General features: G+C 36.0%; 1 protein-coding gene across 1 annotated transcript in view; it reads left to right on the plus strand.

Annotated features, from left to right (window-relative positions):
• The window catches only part of SLF1 (SMC5-SMC6 complex localization factor 1), a 68024-nt gene extending 50982 nt beyond the window's left edge, over positions 1–17042 (plus strand). The window contains exons 16-21 of the mRNA XM_055133973.1: positions 4935–5080; positions 6241–6404; positions 7530–7663; positions 9490–9582; positions 9991–10173; positions 12794–17042. Coding sequence (XP_054989948.1) covers positions 4935–5080; positions 6241–6404; positions 7530–7663; positions 9490–9582; positions 9991–10173; positions 12794–13275 — 1202 coding nt within the window. The 3' untranslated portion in view covers positions 13276–17042. The remainder of the gene's footprint in view (positions 1–4934; positions 5081–6240; positions 6405–7529; positions 7664–9489; positions 9583–9990; positions 10174–12793) is intronic.
• Positions 17043–24730: the final 7688 nt, after the last annotated feature.

The following is a 24730-nucleotide window of genomic DNA, read 5'->3' on the forward strand; positions in this document are numbered from 1 at the left end:
AGATACGTAAGTATTGTTTTGTTATATGCATTTTAATGCATCTTGTTTTTATATAAAAGGTTCTCAAATATGTTGCAAATCACTTTAATACTTAGAAAGATTCTAGAATAGGAATCCAGGTTATAACTGGATTCAGGATTTATTCCATGATGCCCTCTGCAAAAAAAGAGGTCTCTCTTCATGCTACTAAAGTTAGAAGATTTTTATCTAAAGCATTTTATCGCCTTTCTTTTTTCCCTCTTTTCTTTTTCATTGAGCTGAGGCATGATTGCTGTTCCTTTTGTGCAGTCGCTGTCCTTTGTTGCATGACTTTTTAACATTTCTTAGCTCAAATTCAATCTTCCTTCAGAACCTTATCATTTCTTTCCCACCAGTTCTACTAAGTAGGGTTTTTTTCCCCCCTTCCATTTTAGAAACAATTCTGACATTATTTGGTAGCATAAGAACTAAACACTCAGCCAAAAGGATTCCCTGTTTTCATTCCATAATGAAGCCTCTTCAGTTTGGGGGCCCAGGATAGGATTAACAGTGGCATTGGAGACTTTGTTATGTGTGTTTCCCATTCGAGTTGGTCACCTGGAGAGAATTATACCTTAAGTATAGCCAGTTGCATGAAATACTGAGCCTTGTATTACCAGAATTCTGTATATCCGTTTCATTGCTTTCTTAACTCATAATTTGAATTGCTCGTTATTTTAGAGCAGACCATTATTCAGAGTTATTTCTAGTTTCACGTGAAAATTTAAGCCCAATAAGTTTGAGCATGACTTAAAACTAGACTGTATGTTTCCGTATCATTCTGTCAATAGACTGAGTACTATCTATGTTCCTTAGGTTCTATGCTTAAGCACTAATATTTAAATCTCTAGTTGATACTTAAATTATATAAGCCATAAGCCATATCCCTATTTGAAAATTTGACACTTACACTTCTAAAGATATACACAGCACAGTAGTGCAACTAGGCTACAGATAGCCAGTTTTTAAAAACTTTATATTTTATTAAACATGATTCAAATTATCTTTTTTTTTTCTAATACCACAGTTTTATTAATCTTTATCAGGAGGCAGAAACCCAGCTAACAGTTGACCCTTAAAAGATGGTGGCTTTTCTACAGCTGCTAGCAAAATAATATATGTGCGTGGTAATACACTATTGCCAGATGTTTTAGTAGTGTGGTTTTTGTCAGTATTTTGATAGTTTCTGAAAAAACATTTCTTTTTCCCTGGGTAGTGCCTCCTTAAATATCCTTAAATATTTTTTAAAATACTTATTTATACTTATAACTTAGTTGGTTCTTTATTCTTTTCCTACATTATTAGTGCAGATATTATTGTTTGATTATACATACTTTCTAGTTGATGATCCGTAAGTGGTCTACTGGGTATCTGGGCATTTCATTTTTCCTAGTCCAAAAGTGTAAGATTCATTCTGATGAAGATAGGATTTTTTGTTGTTGTTTGGGGGCCACACCCTGTAATACTCAGAGGTTACTCCTGACTCTGCACGCAGGAATTACTATTGGTGTTTCACAGGGGACTGAAGATTGAACCTGGGTCAGCAGCGTGCAAGGCAGATGGCAGATACCCTACCTGCTATATTATCTCTCCAGCCCTGCAGATAAAATTTTAGCATAGAAAACTTTGCCCTTTCTTTTTTTTTTTTTTCTTCCCCTTTGGGCCATATTTGGCTGTGCTTATAACTTCCTGGCCTATGTGTGGGATCACTCATGGTGGTGCTGGGGATTGAGCCTGGGTCAGCTGCATGCCAGAAAAGTGCCATACCCACTGTTCTGTCTCTCCAGCCCAGAAAAAGACTTTCAAGCTTTTAAGTTCTACATAGGTGTCATTCTCTTAGATTTCTGAACATCTTAAACAGAAAGTTTACTAATTTCCCTTTATGTGATACATTTAAGATCAAGTGATCTGAAATTTCTTTTAATGACTAATTAAAGTTCTTTGTGTTTGTTTTGCTTTTTGGGTCATATCCGGTCATGCACAGGAGTTACTCCTGGCTCTGCACTCAGGAATTACTCCTGGCAGTGGTCCGGGGACCATATGGAATGCTGGGAATCGAACCCAGGTTGGCCTTGTGCAAGGCAAATGCCCTACCCACTGTGCTGTATCACTCTAGCCCCTGCTAAATTAAAGTTCTTACTATGTTGTTTAAACTAGTTGTTGGCTAACACTGTGAAGTACCAGATAGTTCATTTCTTTGACTTTTTACCAAGTAGTAAATTTCTTCAACTTTTAAGCTCTACAGACTTGCTTACTATCTAGTAAGAAAGCAGCCATGCACTACATAAATGAACATGGGTGTGTTTCCCAAAAGTTTGTTCATGACGTAAACAGTAAGACTTAGTTTCCCAACATCTTAAACTCATTTCTAATGTTTTCAAGACCTTTATTTACTCTTTCATGCCTCCTTCTTAGGGACTATTTCTAGCACAAATTTCTCTTTCAGTCCCTCTCCATGCTTCACAGCTCTTTTGTAAATGTTTATAAGTCTACCAGTTGTCAGAGAAAAGTAGTTTTATTTTCTTCCCTTATTCAATAATTTTTTAATTGGCTCAGCCAGCTTCAACACCATTAGACAGTAGAGAATGGAAGTAAAACATGGTCCTGGATTTTTTTTTTTTTTTGAAATGGGAAAGACTGTATTGCAGTCATATAAATCTAATATTTTAAAAGGCAAGCATTTAAAAGACAAACTAGATGAGATGTTGAGATGGATGAGTTTGCTGTATATTGAGTAGTTGTGAAAAACAGAACTTGAGGATATGCAGTTTGGCAATCTGACAAGACTGGAAAGATAATACAGGAGGTAAGATACTTAGGCTTATATGTGGCTAACCCCAGTTTGATCCCTGACACCTCAGAAGGGTTCCCGGGCACCTCCAGGAGTCACTCCTGAGCATAGAGCCTGGGATAGCCCCTGAGCATCTCCCTCCCCGCTCTGCTACCCTCCCCACCAAATAATGAAAAGTGCCCAAATATTCTTCATTTATTCATCATCATCATCATCATCATCATCTCTTTGATCGTCGAATTTCTCAGTAACGTCTCCATTCGTCCTAGCCCTGAGATTTTAGAAGCCTCTCTTTACTCGTCCTTCCCAATGATGCCACATTGGAGGCTCTTTCAGGGTCAGGGGAATGAGACCCAGCATTGTTACTTTTTTTAGCATATGAATACACCATGGGGAGATTTTGAGGTTCTCGAGAACCATGTGGGCAGGAAACTCTCAGTAGCTTGCCAGGTCCTCCCAGAGGGAGAACTAGGCTAAAAGATGTCCAGGAGCTTGGTTTTGAGTCTCTGGATATTGTCCATTGGTGGGATTACATGGCACCAGGGGCAGTTCCTGGGTGTGACCGCCTAGCTACTGGAAAATGGGAAATCTGGGCAGAAGAGGCTCAGTCCCGATCCGAGCAGGTTTGGAGGTCTCAGTTCTGTGTCCCGTTTATTTTTTATCATTTATTAATGAAGAATAAACCAAAGAGGGAGAGAGAGGTATTTGAATAGACACTTGTAAACTATGTAGAAGCATTTTTAAAATATATTACTATTTTGTTTTGTTTTTGAGCCATGTCTGGCAATGCTCAGGGGTTACTCCTGGCTCTGCACTCAGGAATTGCTCCTGGCGGTGCTCAGGGGACCATATGGGATGCTGGGAATCGAACCCGGGTCAGCCACGTTTAAGGCAAACGCCCTACCCACTGTACTACCGCTCCAGCCCCCCTGAATCGTTTTAATAAGAGAATGGAGTGTCCTGATTTGTTTAGTTTTTTTAAATTTTAAGTTCTGGTTTGGTTTGCTCGAGCTATTGCTACTTACCAAGTCATTCATTTGTTTATTTCTCTATCAAATGCCAAGTATTTACTCTGTATAAATTAGTAGTTTCATAATCTTGAGAACTACCAAAGTGATTCTGCCCTTAATGTTCTTAGAGTCAGGAACAAAGTTATTTGTGTTTTTATGACTCCATCCATTATAGTTTGTATTTTGTATTTTGTATTTATTAAAACTTACTAAATGCTCTTTCTAGACATATAAATCTACCCAGAAATTCCAAATCATATAACTACTGGTCATTACAAATAAACCAAAATTGTGCTCATTTAAAATTCCAAGTATAGGGGCTGGAGCAATAGCACAGCGGGTAGGGCGTTTGCCTTGCACTCGGCCGACTCAGGTTCAATTCCCAGCACCCCATATGGTCCCCTGAGCACAGCCAGGAGTAATTCCTGAGTGCAGAGCCAGGAGTAACCCCTGTGCATTGCCGGGTGTGACCCAAAAAGGGAAAAAAAAATAAAATTCCAAGTATAGGGCCAGAGAGCTCGTACAAAGGTGAAGGTACTTGCGGCCGAGCCTGGGGCTAACCCCGCACATTGTCCCTCAAGCACTGGCAGAAGTCGTCCCCAAGCACAGAGCCGGAAGTAAGTCCTGAGTACCACTGGGTGTGGCCAACTCCCCTCTCACTAAGACTCCAAGAACGAGGAGAAAGTGGTAGAGCACCATTTGGTTCCCAGCCTGCGCTGTCTCTTGGGCGTCTCAGAGCACAGCCAAGTGACCCTGGTGGGCCATGTGGGCCATTTGGACCTGTCACACACCAGTAGGATAGAGTTTTTTTTTTTTAATCACAAGCAGTCACTTTTATACAGTGCTAAAATCCCATATGTATCTATTCATACATCATTCATCACTTTTAGTTAAAATAATTTTGTAAACAGTGATTGATTAATTGGAGCATAAATAAGTTTCTCTCAAAAGGCAAGATAGGAATAGTATGTGGCTGTTATGGCCTAAAAGTATGTGGGTAAATCTTAGTGATAAAGGAATCATCATTTGAATGATTAAGACTCGCAGAATAGACTAGAGAAGGACAATTTATATGGCATAGCAGTTACAATATTTCCTCCTCTTATTTTTTATAGACTTTTCTTCACAGGAATTGGAGGTGTTCATTTGTTCCTTTTCCTCCTCCTGGCTTCAGATGTTTGTTGCTGAGGCAATCTTTAAAAAGTTGTGTTTGCAGAGCTCCATCAGTATTTCTTCTGAACCACTATCTCTTCATAAAATGGTAAGCACTAACCACTTTTTTCTAATCTTTATAATTTCTAAGGAAGAGTTCATAAATTTAATAAAAGTGTTCCCTAATTATTTCTAATAATTGAGTACAAGCTCAAATTAATCCATAAATCTTTCCATGTGAGCGGGCATTTTTCTGCCTGAGAAATGGGGTTAGCATAAAAATTTTAATTACTTGAAAGTAAATAAAGGTTGATAATGGAGAAATAATGCAAAGATCCTTTTTCTCCATAGATAGTACACTAGGTAGAGTCTTTGCCTTGTACATAGCCAGTCCAGATTCGATCCTGGCACCCCATACGCTTTCCCAGCATCACCAGGAGTAATTTCTGAGTGCAGAGCCAGGAGTAACCCTTGAATATCATCAGGTGCAGCCCCAAAACAAAACAAAGCAAAAAATTTTTTCTTTTGCACACAGATTTCATGATACATACGACCATTATTTTGGCAAGACCTAGATTTTTAAAAACTCACAGTATTTTATTACATTTTAAAAGTGAATACTATAAATAATGCCACAGTATTCCCATTCCCTTTTGTCTTATGTTACACACATGTAGTTTTTATTCGATCTAGAATTTTTATATTTACATACTTGCTTTCTTTATACCAGTATTAATATCTATTGTTTTCATTGGTTTTCTTAACAAATAAGAAATTTACTTGTTAATTAGCCAGGTTGGACAAATCCTATTTTATGACAATCTTTGTCTTGAATGATGCCAGCACTTTTTAATTCCACTTATTTCAGACTTGCTCTATGTTGAGGAAAAGTATTACTTAAAACAAAACAAAATGGAAATGACACTAGTTTTTATATGTATAATAAATATTAAAAGTATGCATATGGTTATAAAAAGTTGGGTATAAAGCTGATCAAAATAACTTCCCTGAGTATCAAAATTGAATTTGAAAAAAGTTAGTTTCAAGAAGACATTTTTTTCCTTGCATGCATCCTAATAACTTAATGAAACTGAACTTAGCAACTTTGCTATTATTTTTGTTTAGCATGTTCAGATGAAATAGGGTGGCAGCCAATGTCAGGAAACTTAAGAGAATAAAACTACTTTGAATGGTCAAATGAGTCAAGTCATTTTTTTCTCTGCTTTGTAAGTTTTAAAATTTGTGAAATAAAGTACTATTTTCCAATAGGTATATTCCTATTTACCAGCTTTGGGGAAAACTGGTGTGCATGGGTCTGGAAAGATGCAGGTACCAAAAAAAACAGGACAGCGGCCTTGCCTTGAGTCTCCACGGGCTTTACTAATGTTGAATGGTGCTAAACAGAAACCAGGTGAAGGAGTGCCAGAGTTACCGTAAGTGACTTTTGTGTACCAATGATGCTTTGTTCTAAAGCATCACTGTTTCTCAAGCGTTGGTCTTAGCATTGTGGTTATCTGTGATTTGGGATTCATACACATCAGCAGAATTCTTCTGTTGTATACGTGATCAGTACTTTCATTTGTGTGTGTGTGTGAGTGAACATTTTAATGAACATCTTGACTTTCTTTAGTCATGGTATATGATTTTTGTGTGTGTGTGAAAATTAAATGCTTTCTGAGAGAAAGAAAATGTCCTAAAATTACTTTTTCACACAATTTTTACTCATATGATTTAAATCACAAATGGATTTCAGGGGCCCGAGCGGTAGTCTAGCAGGTGAGTACTTGCCTTGCACGCAGCCAACGTGGGTTTTATCACTGTTACCCTATATGGTCTCCCAAGCCTGTCAGTAGTGATCCCTGAACACAGAGCAGGATTAATCTCTGAGCACCTCTAGGTGTGGCCCAACCCCTCAACCCCCCCCAAAGAAATGAATTTCAAAATATATGGTCATATGAGATCATCTGAATTGTTAGAATAGCTTTTCCCAACAGAGCTACCGCCTGTAAAGCTACATAAAATCAGAAGATCTGAAATAGAGAGAGACAGATAGTAGAGTGACTAAAGTACTTGCCTTGCATGTAGCTGAGCCCAGTTTGATCTCTGGCCACGGATATGGCCCCACCCTGGCATCACCAAGAGTTATGGCTGAGCAGAGTCAGAAGGAAGACCTGAGCAGCTCAGTGTGGTCCCAAACTGAGCAAAAGGGAAAGGAAACATGACATGTTTTTAGAAAGAATAAAATCAAAGTATCTTACCTTTAGCATTTTATTTTATTCTGTCGGCCAAAAATAGTTTACTTGGTCTTTTTCTCTTTTGCTATTGTACTATATTTATAGACTTTTCAGTTGGCAGACTTAATTAATGAAAATTGGTGTATTAAAGTATATTTCTACATAATGGGAATAAATATAAAAATAAGCAGTGAATATTTGAATGAATAGAGGAATAAATTTAAAAAGGCCTTTTTTGTTTGCTTTTCATTTCCTTAATGCTCACCATCTAATTCCTTGCCTTGGTGAAAAAATAAGCTTTCTTTATTTCTTATGTCTTTTCAGAGAGCTGAGCCTTGCTAAATGTTCCTCATCATTAAAAAGACTGAAAAAGAAATCAGAAGGAGAGTTGTCATGTTCCAAGGAGAATTGCCCCTCTTTAGTTACAAAGATGAATTTTCACAAGACTAATCTAAAAGGTATTCCAAGTGTCTAAACTGGTGCTAGGACCTTTTTTGTGGCTTTTCGCATATTTTACACACTGATCCTTTGAACTTAAATAATGAACTAAATTCAGGAACCCCCTTCCTGGCTAGCATGTTATTTTTCTGAACTTTCATTTATACCAAAATGTGTTTGTTTCATACCCAGTACAATAGAATATTCCTCCTGTGGAGTCCCCTCTGTCTTTCTAGACATGATGGTGCATGGTTTGCACTGAGCTCATTCTAGACTTACCTGCCCTACTTTTCTACTCGACCTCAACCTGTGTTGCTGAGGGTCAGTGTCTTCTGATTTGAAAGTAAAATTCAGTCCTCATCTCTCATCCAGACATTTTGTGAACAAAGAATGAGGAGTAGGCTATGTTACATAGCTGTGTTAACCATATGGACCCTTTTCTTCCAGGCATTGAGCCCAGACTATGAAATGTGTTTGGCTTTTGGTTCTAACTATACTGGAACCTAAGTACCTAAAGGATGGAGTACTAGAATTATAATAATTCACTCTAGCACGTTTTTAGATATCTCCTAACTCACAAATATAAATGACCTTCCAAGATTCTATATCTGGCCAAATTGTGGAATTTCTTGCTTATGAGCTATATCATGTTTATAATACAAATTTTATTATGTCACCAGTGTAAACAGTACATTAGCTTTGAAGCTTTCATTAATCTTTCAACATAAGTTCATAATTGCGTAGCACAGATTCAAAATAATTGCCCATTTGGTTCAAACTGTGAAAATATATTAAACGAGATACCAATTTCACAAACCTTGTTCTTTTTCTTTGTTTATTGTTTCAGAAAGTAAAATGAATGTGAATAACTTTAGGCTGAACAGCAGAAGGAAATATGAGGAAAAAAGTAAATTAGGAGATACAGAAAACTTCAATAGCTATTCAATGTATATAAAAGAAATATTTTGACAGAAGTTACAGGCAGAATCTATAAAACTGAATACTAAAAGTTTGTTACATTGTAAAGAAAAAACTATTTATTTTATAAGCAGTGGCTTTTTTTAAATTTCCCTTACATCAGTTTAGACTCGATATCTTATTAATCTTGGTTACATCGAGATTGGCATAGAAATTTTAACCAACTTACTAAGTATTCCTTTTAGAAAAAACTTTACCATTCTGTTTGTCATTCTTATTCAGCTTTAAATGGTACTAGAGATTTTTCTCATGTGTGTGTGTATGTTTTTATATTAAGAATCCCCCCATTTCTCCTTCTCTGTGCTGCTGTAGCCAAGCCAGACAGCCTATTGAGAAGCAGCAAACCATCTGTTAATGGATTTGAAGTTCTGAATTATACTTGAGTGTGTAGAGGCACTCGTGCTTAGCCAGAAACATTCATTTGAATTAAGCTATAAATGCTGTATAAAAAAGAGCCATACATTTAACGTAGGATCATGAATAAATTTAAGCGAGGGCAATTGCACTCTAAACTTTTATTACCAGAAAATCCAGTATTTTTAGGTGTTCTGTGATCATTTAGGGGTTTTATAGTGGGACTGAAGCTTTAAACCTTGAACTAGGGGGAGACAATACCCGTGTTAAACCTTTTGCAGTAGAATTTCATTGCTGAATTCCTGATAGAACAGAGGCTCTGTGGATTGGTGGGGTTCCCTCCCCCCTCTTTTTTTTTTTTTTCAGTAAGAAAGATGCTTAAACCAGTCAAAAGGAGAACTCAATAAATAATTTTCTGGCATGGGGCCAGATCTCCTAGTTCATGCCCTTTGATTATTTTCTGTAGTTGATATCTTGTCTTTCTCTGGAATAATCTATTAAATTTTTATGGCAGGAGAAACAGCCCTCCATAGAGCTTGCATAAATAACCAAGTGGAGAAACTGATTGTTCTTCTCTCTCTGCCAGGAATAGACATCAATGTTAAAGGTAAGTTCTGTTATCTCGGTAGTCTAATCCAGTGTCTTAGTACTTGTGATATTAAGTTGTTTGATGTCACTGTTTTTTAAAAATCACTCAAATTTGCTCATCTTTTATGTCTTTAAATTATTGCCAGAAGTAAATCATCTATTGATTTTTAGTAGTGGTACAGACACATTTTTTTGTTTTCTGTGTTTTATTACATCCCAATATCAATGTTTTAATTCTTTTTAAATTGCAATTAGAACTACAGTTCTACCCCAGGCATTTTTATCTGGTTGCCTCACACACAAGCATCTTGCTTGTGTGTGAGTAACCTAAAGGACATATTGATATGGAAGGTAGATTATCAATAATACCTCACTAACCAAAGTCCTAATTTTGCTGTTTTCAAACTTGCCTTGATTTCTAATTTAGACAATGCTGGCTGGACGCCTTTGCATGAAGCCTGTAACTATGGAAACACAGTGTGTGTCCAGGAAATTTTGCAGCGTTGTCCAGAGGTAGATCTGCTCACTCAAGTGGACGGGGTGACTCCTTTGCATGATGCACTGTCAAACGGACATGTAGAAATTGGCAAGCTGCTACTTCAGCATGGGGGTGAGTGCATTTATGCTAAGCAGGTTTTGATAAAATTTTCCAGCATTTTTGATGAATCCCTCAGATGTAGAAAGTGTTTTGTATTTAAGATCTGTAAGGAAAAATGTCTTTATTTCATATTAATGAAAAGGTAATGATAAAGTTCTCAAATGTAGTAAGCACCTTTTATGTAGTAGGGACAAAGCCTTTTCATAACATTCATTTATTAGTAAGTAGATTTGCATAGATTTTGAATTATATGTGTTGGTTTTTAGTGCTAAATGTCTTTTACTTAAAGTACGTAATGTCTTTGTGAACCAGCCATTTCTGGATGCTTACTAACATATGCAAGTATTTAGTTGTGATTAACTGGGTTTTTAATGCTTATTTCAGTTCCTGTATAAAATTGCTAATACATTAATCTTTTTTGAGTCATTTCTTTGTAGATTATAAAAAGGTTGAAAATACCATTTTTTTATTATTCCCATTTTGCTGTCAAGTACATTCAAGTAGGAAAATTGAAAATTCTCAAAAAGGGGATAACAGTTGTGCATGGTTTCTTTTTTTATGAACATAACTTAAGCTTAATATTCATCTGCTTTTTGCATAGGTTTTCAAAATCTTTGCTGCAGAAAATACCACCACTTTCAGTGATATTGTTCTTATATTTGAATAATATCAATTTTACATTAGTATATTAAAACTCTTGTATCTTAAAAAAAGAGGAAACCTGATGTCTAGCTTATAATGTAGAAATGAAGATTTATATAAATTCTGTTTTTATTTGTACTAATTTTATCTTAGGGCTTGAAGTGATTTTTCTCCTATAGTTAAACTGTTAGATTCTCATGATCAGAAAAATTATATTTTCTATATATGGTTTTTTACTATAACTATTTATAGTCTATTTAATATATTTATAGTTATAAAATCAGACTATAGAGCATGAGTTTTTAAGACATTTGGTTATTTATAGTCTTCTCCTGCCCCCTAAAGGCTTCAGCGTGTCTGTTTTTAGCAATTCAATTTCTTAGTCACAATAATTTTCCGTTCTACTTCTTTACATGTTATATATTTACTAATGTATAATGCTGTCTCCTAAGTGTTTTATTTTGCTACTTAACCATAAATCTGACTTTCCAAGTCAAAATTTGCTTCTCATACCTCAATGATGAGAGAGCTGTTAGTTATTACCTCTAGCACTCTTAAGTATATAGAACTCTTTACTAGAGAAAATTCACAGCCTTTGTAAATTTTTCTAGGGCTCTTTGTAAAGAATGTAAATGTGTGAGTTCCTTGTCCTAAGGAGGAGGTCTACTTGTACCTATTTTTAAGTACTTTGGCAGTCATAGACTTAGATTTACCTTAATCTTATTCTGGCTTTCACATATCAAATGATTGGACAACACACACCATTATTGTAGTAACTGAATTATCTCTTTTGTTGTAAGTTGCTCAGTCTTGAGAAAAATAATTTTTAAAATATCATTCCTGAGTGCAAAGCCAGGAGTAACCCCTGTGCATTGCCAGGTGTGACCCAAAAAGCAAAAAAAAAAAAAAAAAAAAATCTGTCTATATCCAAAACTTTAGTGTATTTTTGTTACACTATGTGTCATTTTGTTCTGCTCTTTAAAAAATAATGACATAATAGAGAATGTTTTCTGAGATATAATGAAATCTAATTTCAAATTAGCATTCCCTCCACCCCTATAAATTGTACCCTAATCGTGTCATCAGTGGCTGGATTTTTTTGTTAAATTTACTTTATATCTCAGACACTACACATGTCTGATCAGATTAATCATGAATTTTTCCATGTTTAATTCTCTCTCTGTCTCTGACAATATGATCTGTGCTGTACGATAGTACTGCTATTCCTGACCCTTTTGTAAAATAAACCTTTAATAACTTTTCTATGGAAAAATACATATATAATTATCGAAATTGGCTGACAGAGGTACAAAATATTCCCATATTTTGCTCTGTGAGCAGATATCAAGTCTGTCTTTGGCTCCTCCTCTATCTTCCTTTACTAGTTAGGGATAAAGTACATTAAGCACTAAATCAATGGGTAGATCGGCTTAAGTAGGGAAAGTGGATAAAATCTGAGTTCACTGTGGCACAGTTAACACTTAATACTTCTTGAGTTACTGTACTGAAGATGGAACATAAGATCGTGAATGGAAAACATTTCTTCTGTGCAAGGTTCTGGTCTTTCCTCAGCTCGTTGTAAACAGAAGGGGGCACTTCTCCACCTGGCGATGCCATGTGACGCCTCTCACGCTCTTATACTGAGTTTACGGTTGATGGATTTTGTTATTTTCTCTGGGAACACAGAAATTCTTATTAATATGATAATTTATGAAGTTTCATGAGTTTTTATTCATAAAAAGTTATTTATTAAGCTAAGTCAGTTCTTTCAGGCAGACCTCTTTAGGTAATTGAATAGTTTGGATTTTATTAAAAGCACTGTCATAGTTTTATTTGTAGCCAGTTAACTGTGTCAGCAGGAGTCACTACAAATGTGACAGAAATAGAACCCTACATGCTTTGGGCTGGGGGAATCCAGAAACTGCTGCCCAGCTGCCAAAGTAAAAAATTGTTTTATTCTTAACATTTTCTTTTTATTTTCTCCCAATAGGCCCTGTGCTTTTACAGCAGAGAAATGCTAAGGGGGAATTGCCCTTGGATTATGTGTTATCATCGCAGGTCAAAGAAGAACTATTTGCTGTTACAAAAATAGAAGACACAGTGGAAAACTTCCACGCACAAGCAGAAAAACATTTCCACCACCAACAACTTGAATTTGGCTCATTTTTACTTAGTAGGATGTTGCTGAACTTTTGTTCAATTTTTGATTTATCTTCAGAGTTCCTTTTAGCTTTCAAAGGGTTAACACATCTAAATGAGCTGCTGGTGGCTTGTAAAAATTATAAGCAAGCTACCAGTGCTCATACTGATTGGTTACTGGATCTTTATGCTAGAAATATAAAGACATTGCAGAAGCTCCCAAATATCCTTAAGGAACTGCCTGAGAACTTACAAGTGTGTCCTGGAGTACACACTGAGGCCTTACTGGTGACATTGGAAATGATGTGTCGGTCAGTCACAGAGTTTTCTTGATGATGCCAGAAAAATGAGTCAACCATTCTAAACCCTCTCCACTTGCTGTGTTATTTACTATGGACTCCTTAAGTTATTAACAAATATTAATGTAATTTATTTATTGGTAGAATTTTTAGTCTTGCTAAATTTTAAAAGCACTTAAAGAACTTCGGCAAAACTCTAGGATAGGCTTCTTATATTAGTATAGTAGAATTTGACTCAAAAGTGAAAAGTAGTTTTGTTTGATATACACTGCTTTCATTAACCTTTATTATTACATGTTGTTTTAAGAGTGATTATTTATTTATATTGTATGTGTAAGATTTTTTATTTAAATATTTTTCCAAATCAAACTGTAATGTTCTGATTCTTGGTGTTCCAGGTCTTAGAATCATGGCAAGGGCTTCCATGCTAATGTGTTCTCCATTTCTTCTTCTCTTAAGCAGATAGACCGAAATGCCTGCTTTAATTTTGTGTATTTCTAAATACATGTTTCTAAAATTTGCAGTAATCATCTTGGTTTTTAAGTGCATTAAATTGAATATGCAAAGTTTGACAATGACGATCTCTTGATCTATTTTATTTTAGGCGTTTATGTTGAAAGTGTATTTCTATTTCGTGTAACCAGTGTTCTGTAACTGATAACATTCTGATTCATAATGTTTTATTTCAAATTAAGATTACAAACGGCAACCAAAAATAGATTTCAGATTATCTCAAATCTTAATGCACCGTATGAATTTACAGAGCCTTAGCATTTCAACCTGCAATTTTTTCCTAATAGTAGTTTATAGTAAAACTAACAAAAGGGTGTGGATAATAACCACTTGTGAAATTGAAGTTGCTTCACTAGAGGAATAAGTTACATTGTGATACAGCTGGAAAAGAAACATTAAAACTTCCATTTAGCTTTTATGTAACTAAAGTGATAATCTCATAGCAATTAATCTGCTAAGGAAGCACACTTTAGTTTTATCTTAGAAATAGATCTTTTAACAAGAACCAATTGCCCAGTATTTTATTACAGGATTCTTACTCTGAACTGAAAATTGCTTTATTAATATATCAGCTGTTAATAAAAATTAAGTTTTTTCCCCATATATTTCAAATAAGTACTTTTCTAGATATATACTATTAAAAAATGCGAATCATAACTATCTAGCCTTCAAATGTGTAACATCATACAGATTTCTTCCTATTTATGCAACCTGTCAGCATTTCAGACAAAACATTGTGTAGCAGAGATTAAGTAATTCTAAAATACCAAGATTGAAGTACTTTTGCTATGAGTTAAAACATTTTTATTCATCTACTAGCCACTTTATCTCACTTGTGAAGTGCATTTGGGATAGTTTGCTTAGTAAACTTACACGTTTAATTAGAGACTTAGACATCAGACAGATATCATTTCAAAGTCTTTTCTGATTTCTAGGTTACCAATTAATTACAAGACAAGTTCCTTTTTAAGTTTTTATTTTCTAACCTGTCAAATGGATATAGCACCAGGAGGGGTTTTTGTTTTTGTTTGTTTTGCTGTGATAGGATTAAGCTGCCCTATACTTTATGTGGCATTAATAAATGTTACTTCCATTCTAGTGCCCTTTTTTGTTAGTTGTTGGAGTCGCACCCAGTGGTGCTCAGGGATGTGTGAGCAAGACGTGGCCTCTTCCTGTTGAGCCTTAACTTCAGAGTTTCTTTCTAAATCTCTTAACCCTTTGTTACAATCAATTAAGTAAAAAAGTAGTAACTGCTTAAGCTGGTAATTATTTGAAGGAATAAAATAACAAGTTATATGTTTTTACGGTTAAAAAGTTTTCTAGTCAAATGTTAAGTATCTATGGAGTTGCATTTAGTAGTAAAATATTTCATAGCTGTTCTCTATCATCTTCGACGAACCATGGACCTGTGAGTATTTATTAAGCCCTCTGAAACCGTTGAGTTCTGTGTCTCTAAGAAAGTGTCATTGCAATTTTATTCTTATTCAAAATTAAAACTTAGGCCTGGCAATGTGGCTCAATGGTGGAGCATATGCCTTGACTGTGTGAAGCCCTGGTGGGTTCTGTTCTTCGTATCACACACAGGCACAAAAAATATAACTTAGTTAATAATTCAGTAAATGTAAATGATTTTTAACTTGCAATGACAAATTTTATCTCCAATATTATTTTAGTCAGCCTAACAATTCCATTGCTTTCTATCACTTCCTCTCCACCCCATCCTCTTCCCTTCCTTCTATAGTTGTGATGGCTAAAGGTCACACACATAATTGGTGGTGGGGCTCACACATTTGCTGAAGGTTGCATATCTGGTTGTTGCTCATGGTGATCACTGTGACTGGCACACATTTAATCGCAGTGCGTGCCAAGGGTCACATTTCTGGCCGTGAGACTTGCACATCTTTAGTTGTGCCTCCTCCACACACCTGACTGGGCTCACTGTTTCACCACCTGGGATCCCTGTTGCAACTGCTCTTGGCATAGGTGATTAGCACCAGCAGTCCCACTCTCGTGGAAGGCAGGCGCTGCCAGTCTCCTAACCATTGCTTTAAGTCTTTGAGATAGAAGAAGTAAAAATTCCAAGTGCTAGCTTTCCAGTTATAGATGGCTCAAAGTTGCAGCTGCTGAAAACCAGTCTGAGTAATCCTGTTCATTTGTTCTTCACCAGATTTCATATCATAAGTCAATGGAATTGTTAGCAAAAAATAAAGTCTATCGAAGCCTATGACAGTGTGAATAAAGCCTGAAGGTGATTTCTGAGCTGTTAATATTTAGTTTTCCCTCTGCACAGTTCCCACAATATAGGGAATATAAACTTTTTTTAGAATGTTCGATGACAGTTCTTGAGAAAAAGTCTCTGGAAAGTTAGAGTTTTCTAGTTTGCTAGTTCTTAATTTTACTGTGTAAAATAGAGAAGTTCAAGAATATAAATTTTCTCATGTCACTAGCTCTATGATAAACAGAGGAACATCCCCTAACGAGTCCGTTGCATAAGTTAAGTTACTAGTGTTTTAACTTCATTTCTCAAACACCAACTATGTATGAAATATTTTGCCTAACTGAACTCACAAAAGTCTGTGGTAAACTTGACATATTTTATTATCTTTTAAATAAGCTGCTGAAAAATAGTTTGCTTAGTCATTTGTATTCCTTATTAGTCTTTAAATGAATATTCAAGGGACTGATAAATTCTTTGATCAGTATGATTTTAACAGTGGATAAAATGTGAACATGCTTTTGCAATCTTAGTGAAATAAACATTGGAACTTTTTTATATAAATGCCAGGAAATATTTGCCATTTTTGTTATGCTGTTGTCACACATTAACTTAATGAATACCTTCACATGCGAAAATTGTTGGTGGAAAGTGCAATCTATATGCATGCGTTTATACACTTCCCCAGTGAAGTGATGAACTTGATGAGAGCCTGTCACTGTTGCTCCTTAATCAGTAGGACCAGGTCATCTTTGAGTGACATGTGGCTCTCTTCCCCTCAGGCATTCATCATCAGGCTTTTTTGCCAATTGCACCTCCTGCTGACGTGAAGCTCGAAAAACTGAGAATGATAATTGTTTTTATAACAAATGTGGATTGAGTTAAAAAGGTCAATGATGGCATTATTGGAATTAGGCTTTGCCTGGTGATGTCAGAATTGGAGACATGAAATAGTTACTACTTCTTGTAAATCAAATTGTTTTTAAAAATTTACCTTGTAGATGAAAATGGAATGTGATGGAAGAATATTCTTTTGTGGTCAGTTGCTTTGATCTAGAATTAAACATTGGGCTGTAACCTAATTATAAAAGTTTCTGATCCTTTGTTTTGAAATTTGTTTCCAAGCATACATTTTCAAGCTACTACAACTTTTACTTTAAAAATACCTCCACGAAAGAAAAACATTTTTAATGTCTTCTGAGCATTAGAAATTTTTAAGAGTTTTCTGTGCTAATATTTAAGACGCAAATATATTGGATACATGCTTCCCAGCTTACAGAGGCACCAGCATGAAGAGCCAGACAGATCTGAGACTTAGTTTCACGGGCACATCTGAACTATTAAAAGAGAAATTTTCTATTAAGTTATTTGAAAGAAGAGTTGTTGATAACCAGGCACAAGCCCTAGTAATCAGTTTTTTATCAAAGACAAATCTGCTTTATGGGAGTTAGTTTGTGTTTTAAGATCTGTTCGATATTATGTGTATTTTAATTCATTACTATAGTTTCTTAGGATAGCATAGCTTTAATTATAAATATACTCAAATTATGATTTTTGGTACTTAAAAGATAACCTTTAGAAATAAAAACAAGTGATTGCTTTTTCTTTTACAGTTATGTTATAAATATGAACACAATTTTTTTACATGTGTTCATGTTCATGTTTATATTTTTATAGAAGTATGTGTGAGATATATGCACACAGCCAGTGCATCTCACCATCACCCTTGTCCAAGACCCCCTACCACTGCCTTTGTTTCTTTTACTATCTCTTGAATAACTTTTTAAATGTTTCGTGCCAGTTTTATACTTTGTCTTTTTTAAAACAAATGTGGGCAATTCTTGTCTGGAATTTTAAACTATTTGCTGAATTAAATCAGCAAAATGACCTGTGATTAATAGTCATAAAAGCATATTCCTTATATACACATATTATTTTTGCATATGAGCTTATTTATGTAGTGGTGCCCTTTAAAAAAGACCAAAAGTAAGTGAAAGTGCTTGAGGTAATCACTTATGAAATAGCTGTCTGATTTCATGGCACCCATATCTTAGAATGTTCAGCTCAGTTTTGATTAATCCCTTTCCTTTCAAAAGTATCTAAATTGGATCAAGTTAACATTAATATATAATGGGTGTTAAACATTTATAGAGAATAGGAAACTACTTTATAACATTTGATGTACTTCAACTGAAGAGTGGAAGCTTTATGTAAATATGCCTAGCACTGTTTTATACAAATAGGTGAATTGCGCTGAACTGAAAATCTAGAGCTCAGCTTTGAATTTACACCTATCACACTCTAATTTATCTTGATAGTAGACGGACTAAATTTTTTAGTGAGTCGCCATCCTTCTGCCCTCAAATGAAATAGTCCTGTTGAAAAAAATCATTAATCTTAAAGTGGTGACAGATAAAAAGAACTTAGTTGGTTGTCAGTATTTCTCAGCTCAAAGGTTAGGTCAGAGATGGTTTATATCATGACACTGATAAATTTTTCTAATGACCAGAATGGTTTGATTTATAGTAATTTTGTTTTTATTTTAAGAAATATGTATCTTGGGTATCTACTTTCTAAAGCTGCATTTTTCTACTTTGCAGTCTGTTTTGCAATAGAGGTGAAATTACAGAGCATTAGGTAAAATTTAGTAAAATTAAAATACATGTCTAGATCTCTGTGAAAACTTAAAGGCAGAATAATAAAGGTAAAAGGCAAAGAGATGGAAAAAATAGGAAAATGAGGATGCTGTTTGATATGTTGATGAAATTAATGAAGGTGTAAAACTATGCATTTAGTCTTACCTCAGGAATAGACTGACTTTGAAAATGGTAATAATGTTGAAGAAATTAAGAGCCCAGTTCACTTAGTTGAAATTGAGTTCATTTAGTTGAAAATCAAAGTAGAGACCAAAATATCATTTTAAGTCAACTAAAATAGGTAAGATTAACTAATATCAAGTCTTTATCTCAATATTAGACAAATATCAATTTCTCCTATTTTGTTTTTCAGTCACTTTGGTTCTTTTCACTTTGGTTCTTTTGTTCTTTTCAAAATACTTTTCAATCCTGCTTATTCACATTAACAGAGAAAGTAGACTTAGGAGGGGTTGAAAGTCATTTATAAACTGGCTAAGGTAATGCCCTAAAACATTTTCCTTGACTATTTTTAGGTGTTTTTCAAGAAATAGAATATCAAAATTTCATTAAAAAAATTTTTTTGAGTCTGTAGAGAAAATGATTTGCAAGCAAATAGATTGTTAAAAGTAGTGGTGCTGAAAGAATTTTGAATGTTTTTCACTTCATGTTTCTTTGAATTGTATCTTGTCTTTGTAATACCATTAACCAATTTATTTTACAGAAGTAATGATCCTGGTAAAAGAACTAGTCTAACATTTTTTTCCCTTAGGTTTTCTTACATAAACTGTCTTTTACAAGGTTTTTTGAAATGCAAAAGGCACTTGGGCTAGAGCTAGGGTACAGTATATAGGGCTCTTGCCTTGCACACAGCTGAACTTGGTTCTAGCACCCCATTTGGTCAGCCAAACCCCACCAGGAATTGATCCCTGAGCATATTCCTGTGAGCCAGGGGTAACCTCTGAGCACTATTTATTGGGTGTGACCTCAAAACAAATGCATACATACACATGTATATATAGCACTTAAAACATCAGACAAGGTCAAATTACAGTTTCATTCGGTGCAGATCCCAAATATCCACCGTTCTTTTGATGGGGGTCTCCTTCAAATATGATTTACCATTTTACTGTATGGTTCTCCAGTCTTTATTTTATTTTCTCTTATTTGCGGTTGAGCACCACATCCACTGGTGCTCAAGGCCTACTCCTGGCTCTGGACTCAGGGATCACTCCTGGATCCTGGGTCTCTGTGCAAGGTCAGTGTTTGGGCTGCTGTGCTCTCTCCAACCCCTCCCTCCTGTCTTCATCTTTTGCCCTTTCAAGGTAGAGCTTCAAGTGTTGAATAGGGTCATTACTCTTTAGTAGAATTCTTAATTGCAAAAGATTAAAATTATTCATGCAGAAACCTTGAGGAATCATGATAATATACCTTCACTGTCAAACTTCTGATTTTAAAAGTAAAGTCTTTAACCCTCATTTGGTTCTTGAAAGTTCCACTTTAAACCAAATGGCAAGTAGCCAAAGTAGGTCCTTGAATCTGCTGTAAGACTGGATTTTTTTTTTAATTCATTGTAACAAAATGAGAAAAGAACTTTATTTACTTCATTTGTTGTTCAGCTATATTTAGAACCTGCAGAATTCTCAGATTTATTTTTCAGATTAAACTCTGAAAAGCTGGGTGAAACTGGAAAAAAATGATAAAATGATGAAATTACAGTTATCAAAGACAAATTAATTACTGTATAATTAAATTTTAAAAATTTTTCTTCTGAGGCACCACCAGATGCATAAACTGAAGTACCACCCAGAGAAAGGTGAAGCCGGCAGGAAAGGAGAAGCTAAAGGAAACAATAGAGGTTGTGATAAGCATATGGAAGAACCTAGACATTCCCTGTTACAACTGCCATATTGGCTTTTAGGTATGCAGAGAAAGGCAGACCAAGGCATTTTGAAGAAAGTGTATCTAACCTCCTAAAGCCATTTTTTCAACAAGACAATATTGCTTCACGAAGGAGGGAGGGAGTCTGTCTTCAGGGCCAGAGTGATAGCACTGTGTAGGGCATTTGCCTTGACCGAGGTTTGATTCCTAGGGCGTTTGCCTTGCATACAGCTGGCCCGGGTTCGATTCCCAGCATTCCATCTGGTCCTCCATGCCCCGCCAATTGTAGGTCCTGAGTGCTGAGCCAGGAGTAACCCCTGAGCATCATTGAGTGTGACTCAAAAAGAAAAAAAAAAGTCACCTTGATGCAGATTTTATCTTTTGAACTTTCATACAGAAGCAGTCATTTGAGCTGAAGCACGTGGGTGTGCTTTGCATTAGCATCAGAATGCAGTAAGAAGCAGCTGAGGAACTGGTTCTCCACTCCACAAAAGTTTGTCTGATTCTTGGTTAAATTATCAAGTGGAAGGTAACTTGTGCTCTTCCCCCGAGAAAGGACTTCTGGATTCCTCATTTCTTTTGTGGCATGGGCATGGGTTGGAGGTGGGGAGTGGGCAGGCAGGGCTTCACAGAGGTGCTCAGCCTGACGGGTGGTTCCAGCTCTGCGTTTGATAATAGAGACCCCACTCAAACCTTGCACATGTAAAACATGTGTCCCAGCCCTTTGAGCTATCTCCCTGGCCTCCATCTTTTCCCTTATTTGTGAAAGTACATTTTTCTTAACCGGCAGAGAAATTGAAGAGTAGTGTGCAATATGTGTAATCAAATAAAGTGAGGCATCACTTGAGTTTATTTAAAGACTGCATCATTAAATTGATTTAATATTATTTTCTAGGTGGATTATTTCTGAAACACATATATGTCTATATGATTTGCCAGTTCTGTTAATGGAATCTGAAGTAAGATTTCTTAGACAAAAATATAGAAGCAAATTGTTGTACCATTATATAAAGTCGTTTCAAGTGAGCTGCTTTTGTGACTAATATCAGATCACCAATCTTGGACCTCTCTGCCTAATATTTAACAACATACAAAAATTTCTGATTGTTTTTAAGAGCTTATTAATATTTATTTTGTTGTTATTTGGGGGGGACAACACCTGACAGTACTCAGTGTTTTTACTCCTGGATCTGTGCTCAGGGGACCAAATGGGGTGCCAGGGATCAAACCAGGTCAGCTGGGCAAGATAGGTGCCTACCTCTTACACTCTCACCAGCCCAAGATTTTATTCTTGACTGTAATATATTGTTTTCTGTTATTTCAGTATTCAATCATACACAACATTTTGCCTTGTGGTGGTAGTAATCACTACTTATATTGTTTTATGAGAGCAATGTAGAGTTTAGTTTAAAACTATTCTTTGGAGTATCAAAAAATAGCTGAAGACCTCCAGAACCCAGCCACAGCTATGCTCAAGGACCCTCTCCACATGTCCGGATGAGCCTCATGCATGAAGGAACCAGCAGAGGAACCCAGGTGTGTGGGACCTGGGGCTGAGATCTCCAATCCTGCTCGGATCAGGACTGGGATTCTTCGCCCAGATCCCCCATTTTCCAGTAGCTAGGCAATCACAACCCAAAACTGCCCCCCTCCCTCCCTACACACACACACACACACACACACACACCTTGCCGCGTAATCCCATCAACGGCCAACATCCAAAGACTATAAAACCAAGTTCCCGGAAGCGACATTTTATAGCCTAATTCTCCCCTTTGGAGAACCTGGCAAGCTACGGAGTTTTCCTGCCCACATGGGAGAGCCTGGCAAGCTCCCTGTGGTGTATTCATATGCCAAACACAGTAACAGTGATGGGTCTCATTCTCCTGGCCCTGAAAGAGCCTCTAATGTGTCACTGTTGGGAAGGATGAGTAAAGAGAGGCTGCTAAAATCTCAGGGCTAGGATGAAGGGAGACGTTACTGGGCCCGCTCAAGCAAATCGACGATCAATGAGGTGATCGTGATAGTGATCAAAAAACATTGAATCTTAAAAACTCATTCTAAGCCACCTCAAGACAAATACTGGAATTTCTTTTCTCACCATTATTCTATTGTCCAGCTATCTCTGATTCTTTTTTTCCCCCAATTTTAATTTTTTTGAGTCATCGTTAAATACATAGTTACAAAGCTGTCCATGATCCAGTCGCAGTCACACAATGATCCAACACCCATCCCTCCACTGGTGTCCATTTCCACCAGCAATGGCCCCATTTCCCTCCCACCCCAGCATAGTTCTGTGGCAGGCACTTTCCTTCTCTCCCCTTCTATGTCCCCCACCCCTTTCTGGGCATTAGGGTCTGCAGAACAGATCTCTATGATTCTTAACTGCTCTCTCACTCTCCTTAGTGAGAGACCTTGATCATGTTCCTACACACTTTTCTTTGCAGTTAGCATCTTCCCTAAACTTATTAACCACAAGTCAAGGACCTTGACCTTGTTGATTCATGTCATTTTGGAGTTGATCTTGAGTGGGAAAATGGCACTGAATCTCCCTGTCCTGTCACCTTGCATCACTCCTAGCAGCAACTGTATGCAGCCACTTCGCCAGCTCCTAGACGCTTTCCTCCCTGGGCCGTTGGACTCTGCTGTTCGCTCCTCTTCTCTTTTGAAAGAACATTGTTGCAATTTTGATTTTAACTCCCAACTGAAAAAAACTTTGGCACCACTGTATTTAGGGAACTATTTTTGTTTTCCTTTAATACAGATAAAACTTTCTGTTTATTAGAGCAGCCATGTTAATAACTAAAACAACTAGCAGTTGCCATTTGGTAACTTTTTTTTTTAATGGACTTAAAATATTTCACTGGCTTATGAACACTAAATAGCCTGATACAAATAAAAAGCATGTCTACAAAAATATTACTAGTACATGCAATAGAACATTTTTTGTTCTTGAATGTTTTTGTTGTTTTAGAATGAAAGAAGATCCCAATCACATATTTGTTAAAACTTTGGCGTTTGGTTCTTAACTCAGATCTTTTTGGAAAAATAGGCAAATCATTGAATTCCACCAAATTTTTTAACAATGTTCTTGTTTTCTTCATCATGTAGCTACTTTAGACACTTGATTTTTACTTTCACATTACTATTTAGATAATGAGAGACCTTTCTAGGGTTTTTTAAATCCCAAAGACCCCACTGGATCATGGGTCCTCCCACATTCCTCCATGGAAGGCAACCCTTTCCTTTGGTGACTTTGGTTGTTACTTGAACCAGGACATTACACACTTTTGGGTGCAGTCCTTGCATACTTGCATACAAAGGAATGTCAAGAGTCTTAAGAATTAACTATATTATCATTTAATGTGACTTTAACTCATACTTAACAGAAATGGCTTATCCTAGATACTCAAACTAGTAGCTATATATCTGCGCTCTCTCCTCTCTCTCTCTCTCTCTGTCTCTCTCGATATTCAAATGTTGAATATACACATTCAACATTTGAAGTTCCAGAATTCAAGTAAGCATTAATTTAAATTTAATGATACATGACACTTTTGTAAGAAGCGCAACGATGATTTTCTTCATTTAGATTTCTGGACTAGCAGCAATATTGTTCTCTCTCTTTATATATGTATATATATTTAATTTTTATTGTGAATCTAATTTATAATACTATTTGTAACAGTCTCTTGCACACTTCCAACATCACACCCATCACTTAGATTTTTTAATAAGTGAATACAAAATGAAGAAATATTATAAACATTTAGGAACACTTAACGAGTGTTAACTGAAATAATTATAACATCTCTAGTTTTGAGTGTGAATGTGAATTTTATTTAATAGAGATGAAAGCAAAGAAGATTGCTGAAAATCACTAGGTTTTTTTGTTTTTGCCACACCCAACTGTACTCAAGGGCCACTTGAGTCTCTGTGCTCAGGGAACCATATGTGGTGCCAATAATTTAAACCATTGTTGTCACAGCTGCATGCTACCTCAGTGCCTTAACTTTTGTACTCTTTGGCCCCCTTTAATATCACTTTCAGGACTCTAAATATTCTCAGTCTATCAGCTTTCGTGAGATTCACCCCTATGAAGGCATTAAGTTTAATCCAATAGTCAGGAAATCCTTGTTTATCCAACCCAAACCTGGATTTCTCAAGTGAAGTATCATTTATAAAAAATAGTCACAGAATCATCACTCAACCCTCAGTTGCCAAAGGGGGAAAAAAGAGCAGGATCA

Source organism: Sorex araneus, chromosome 1 (assembly GCF_027595985.1).
Source record: "Sorex araneus isolate mSorAra2 chromosome 1, mSorAra2.pri, whole genome shotgun sequence".
Classification (NCBI taxonomy): domain Eukaryota; kingdom Metazoa; phylum Chordata; class Mammalia; order Eulipotyphla; family Soricidae; genus Sorex; species Sorex araneus.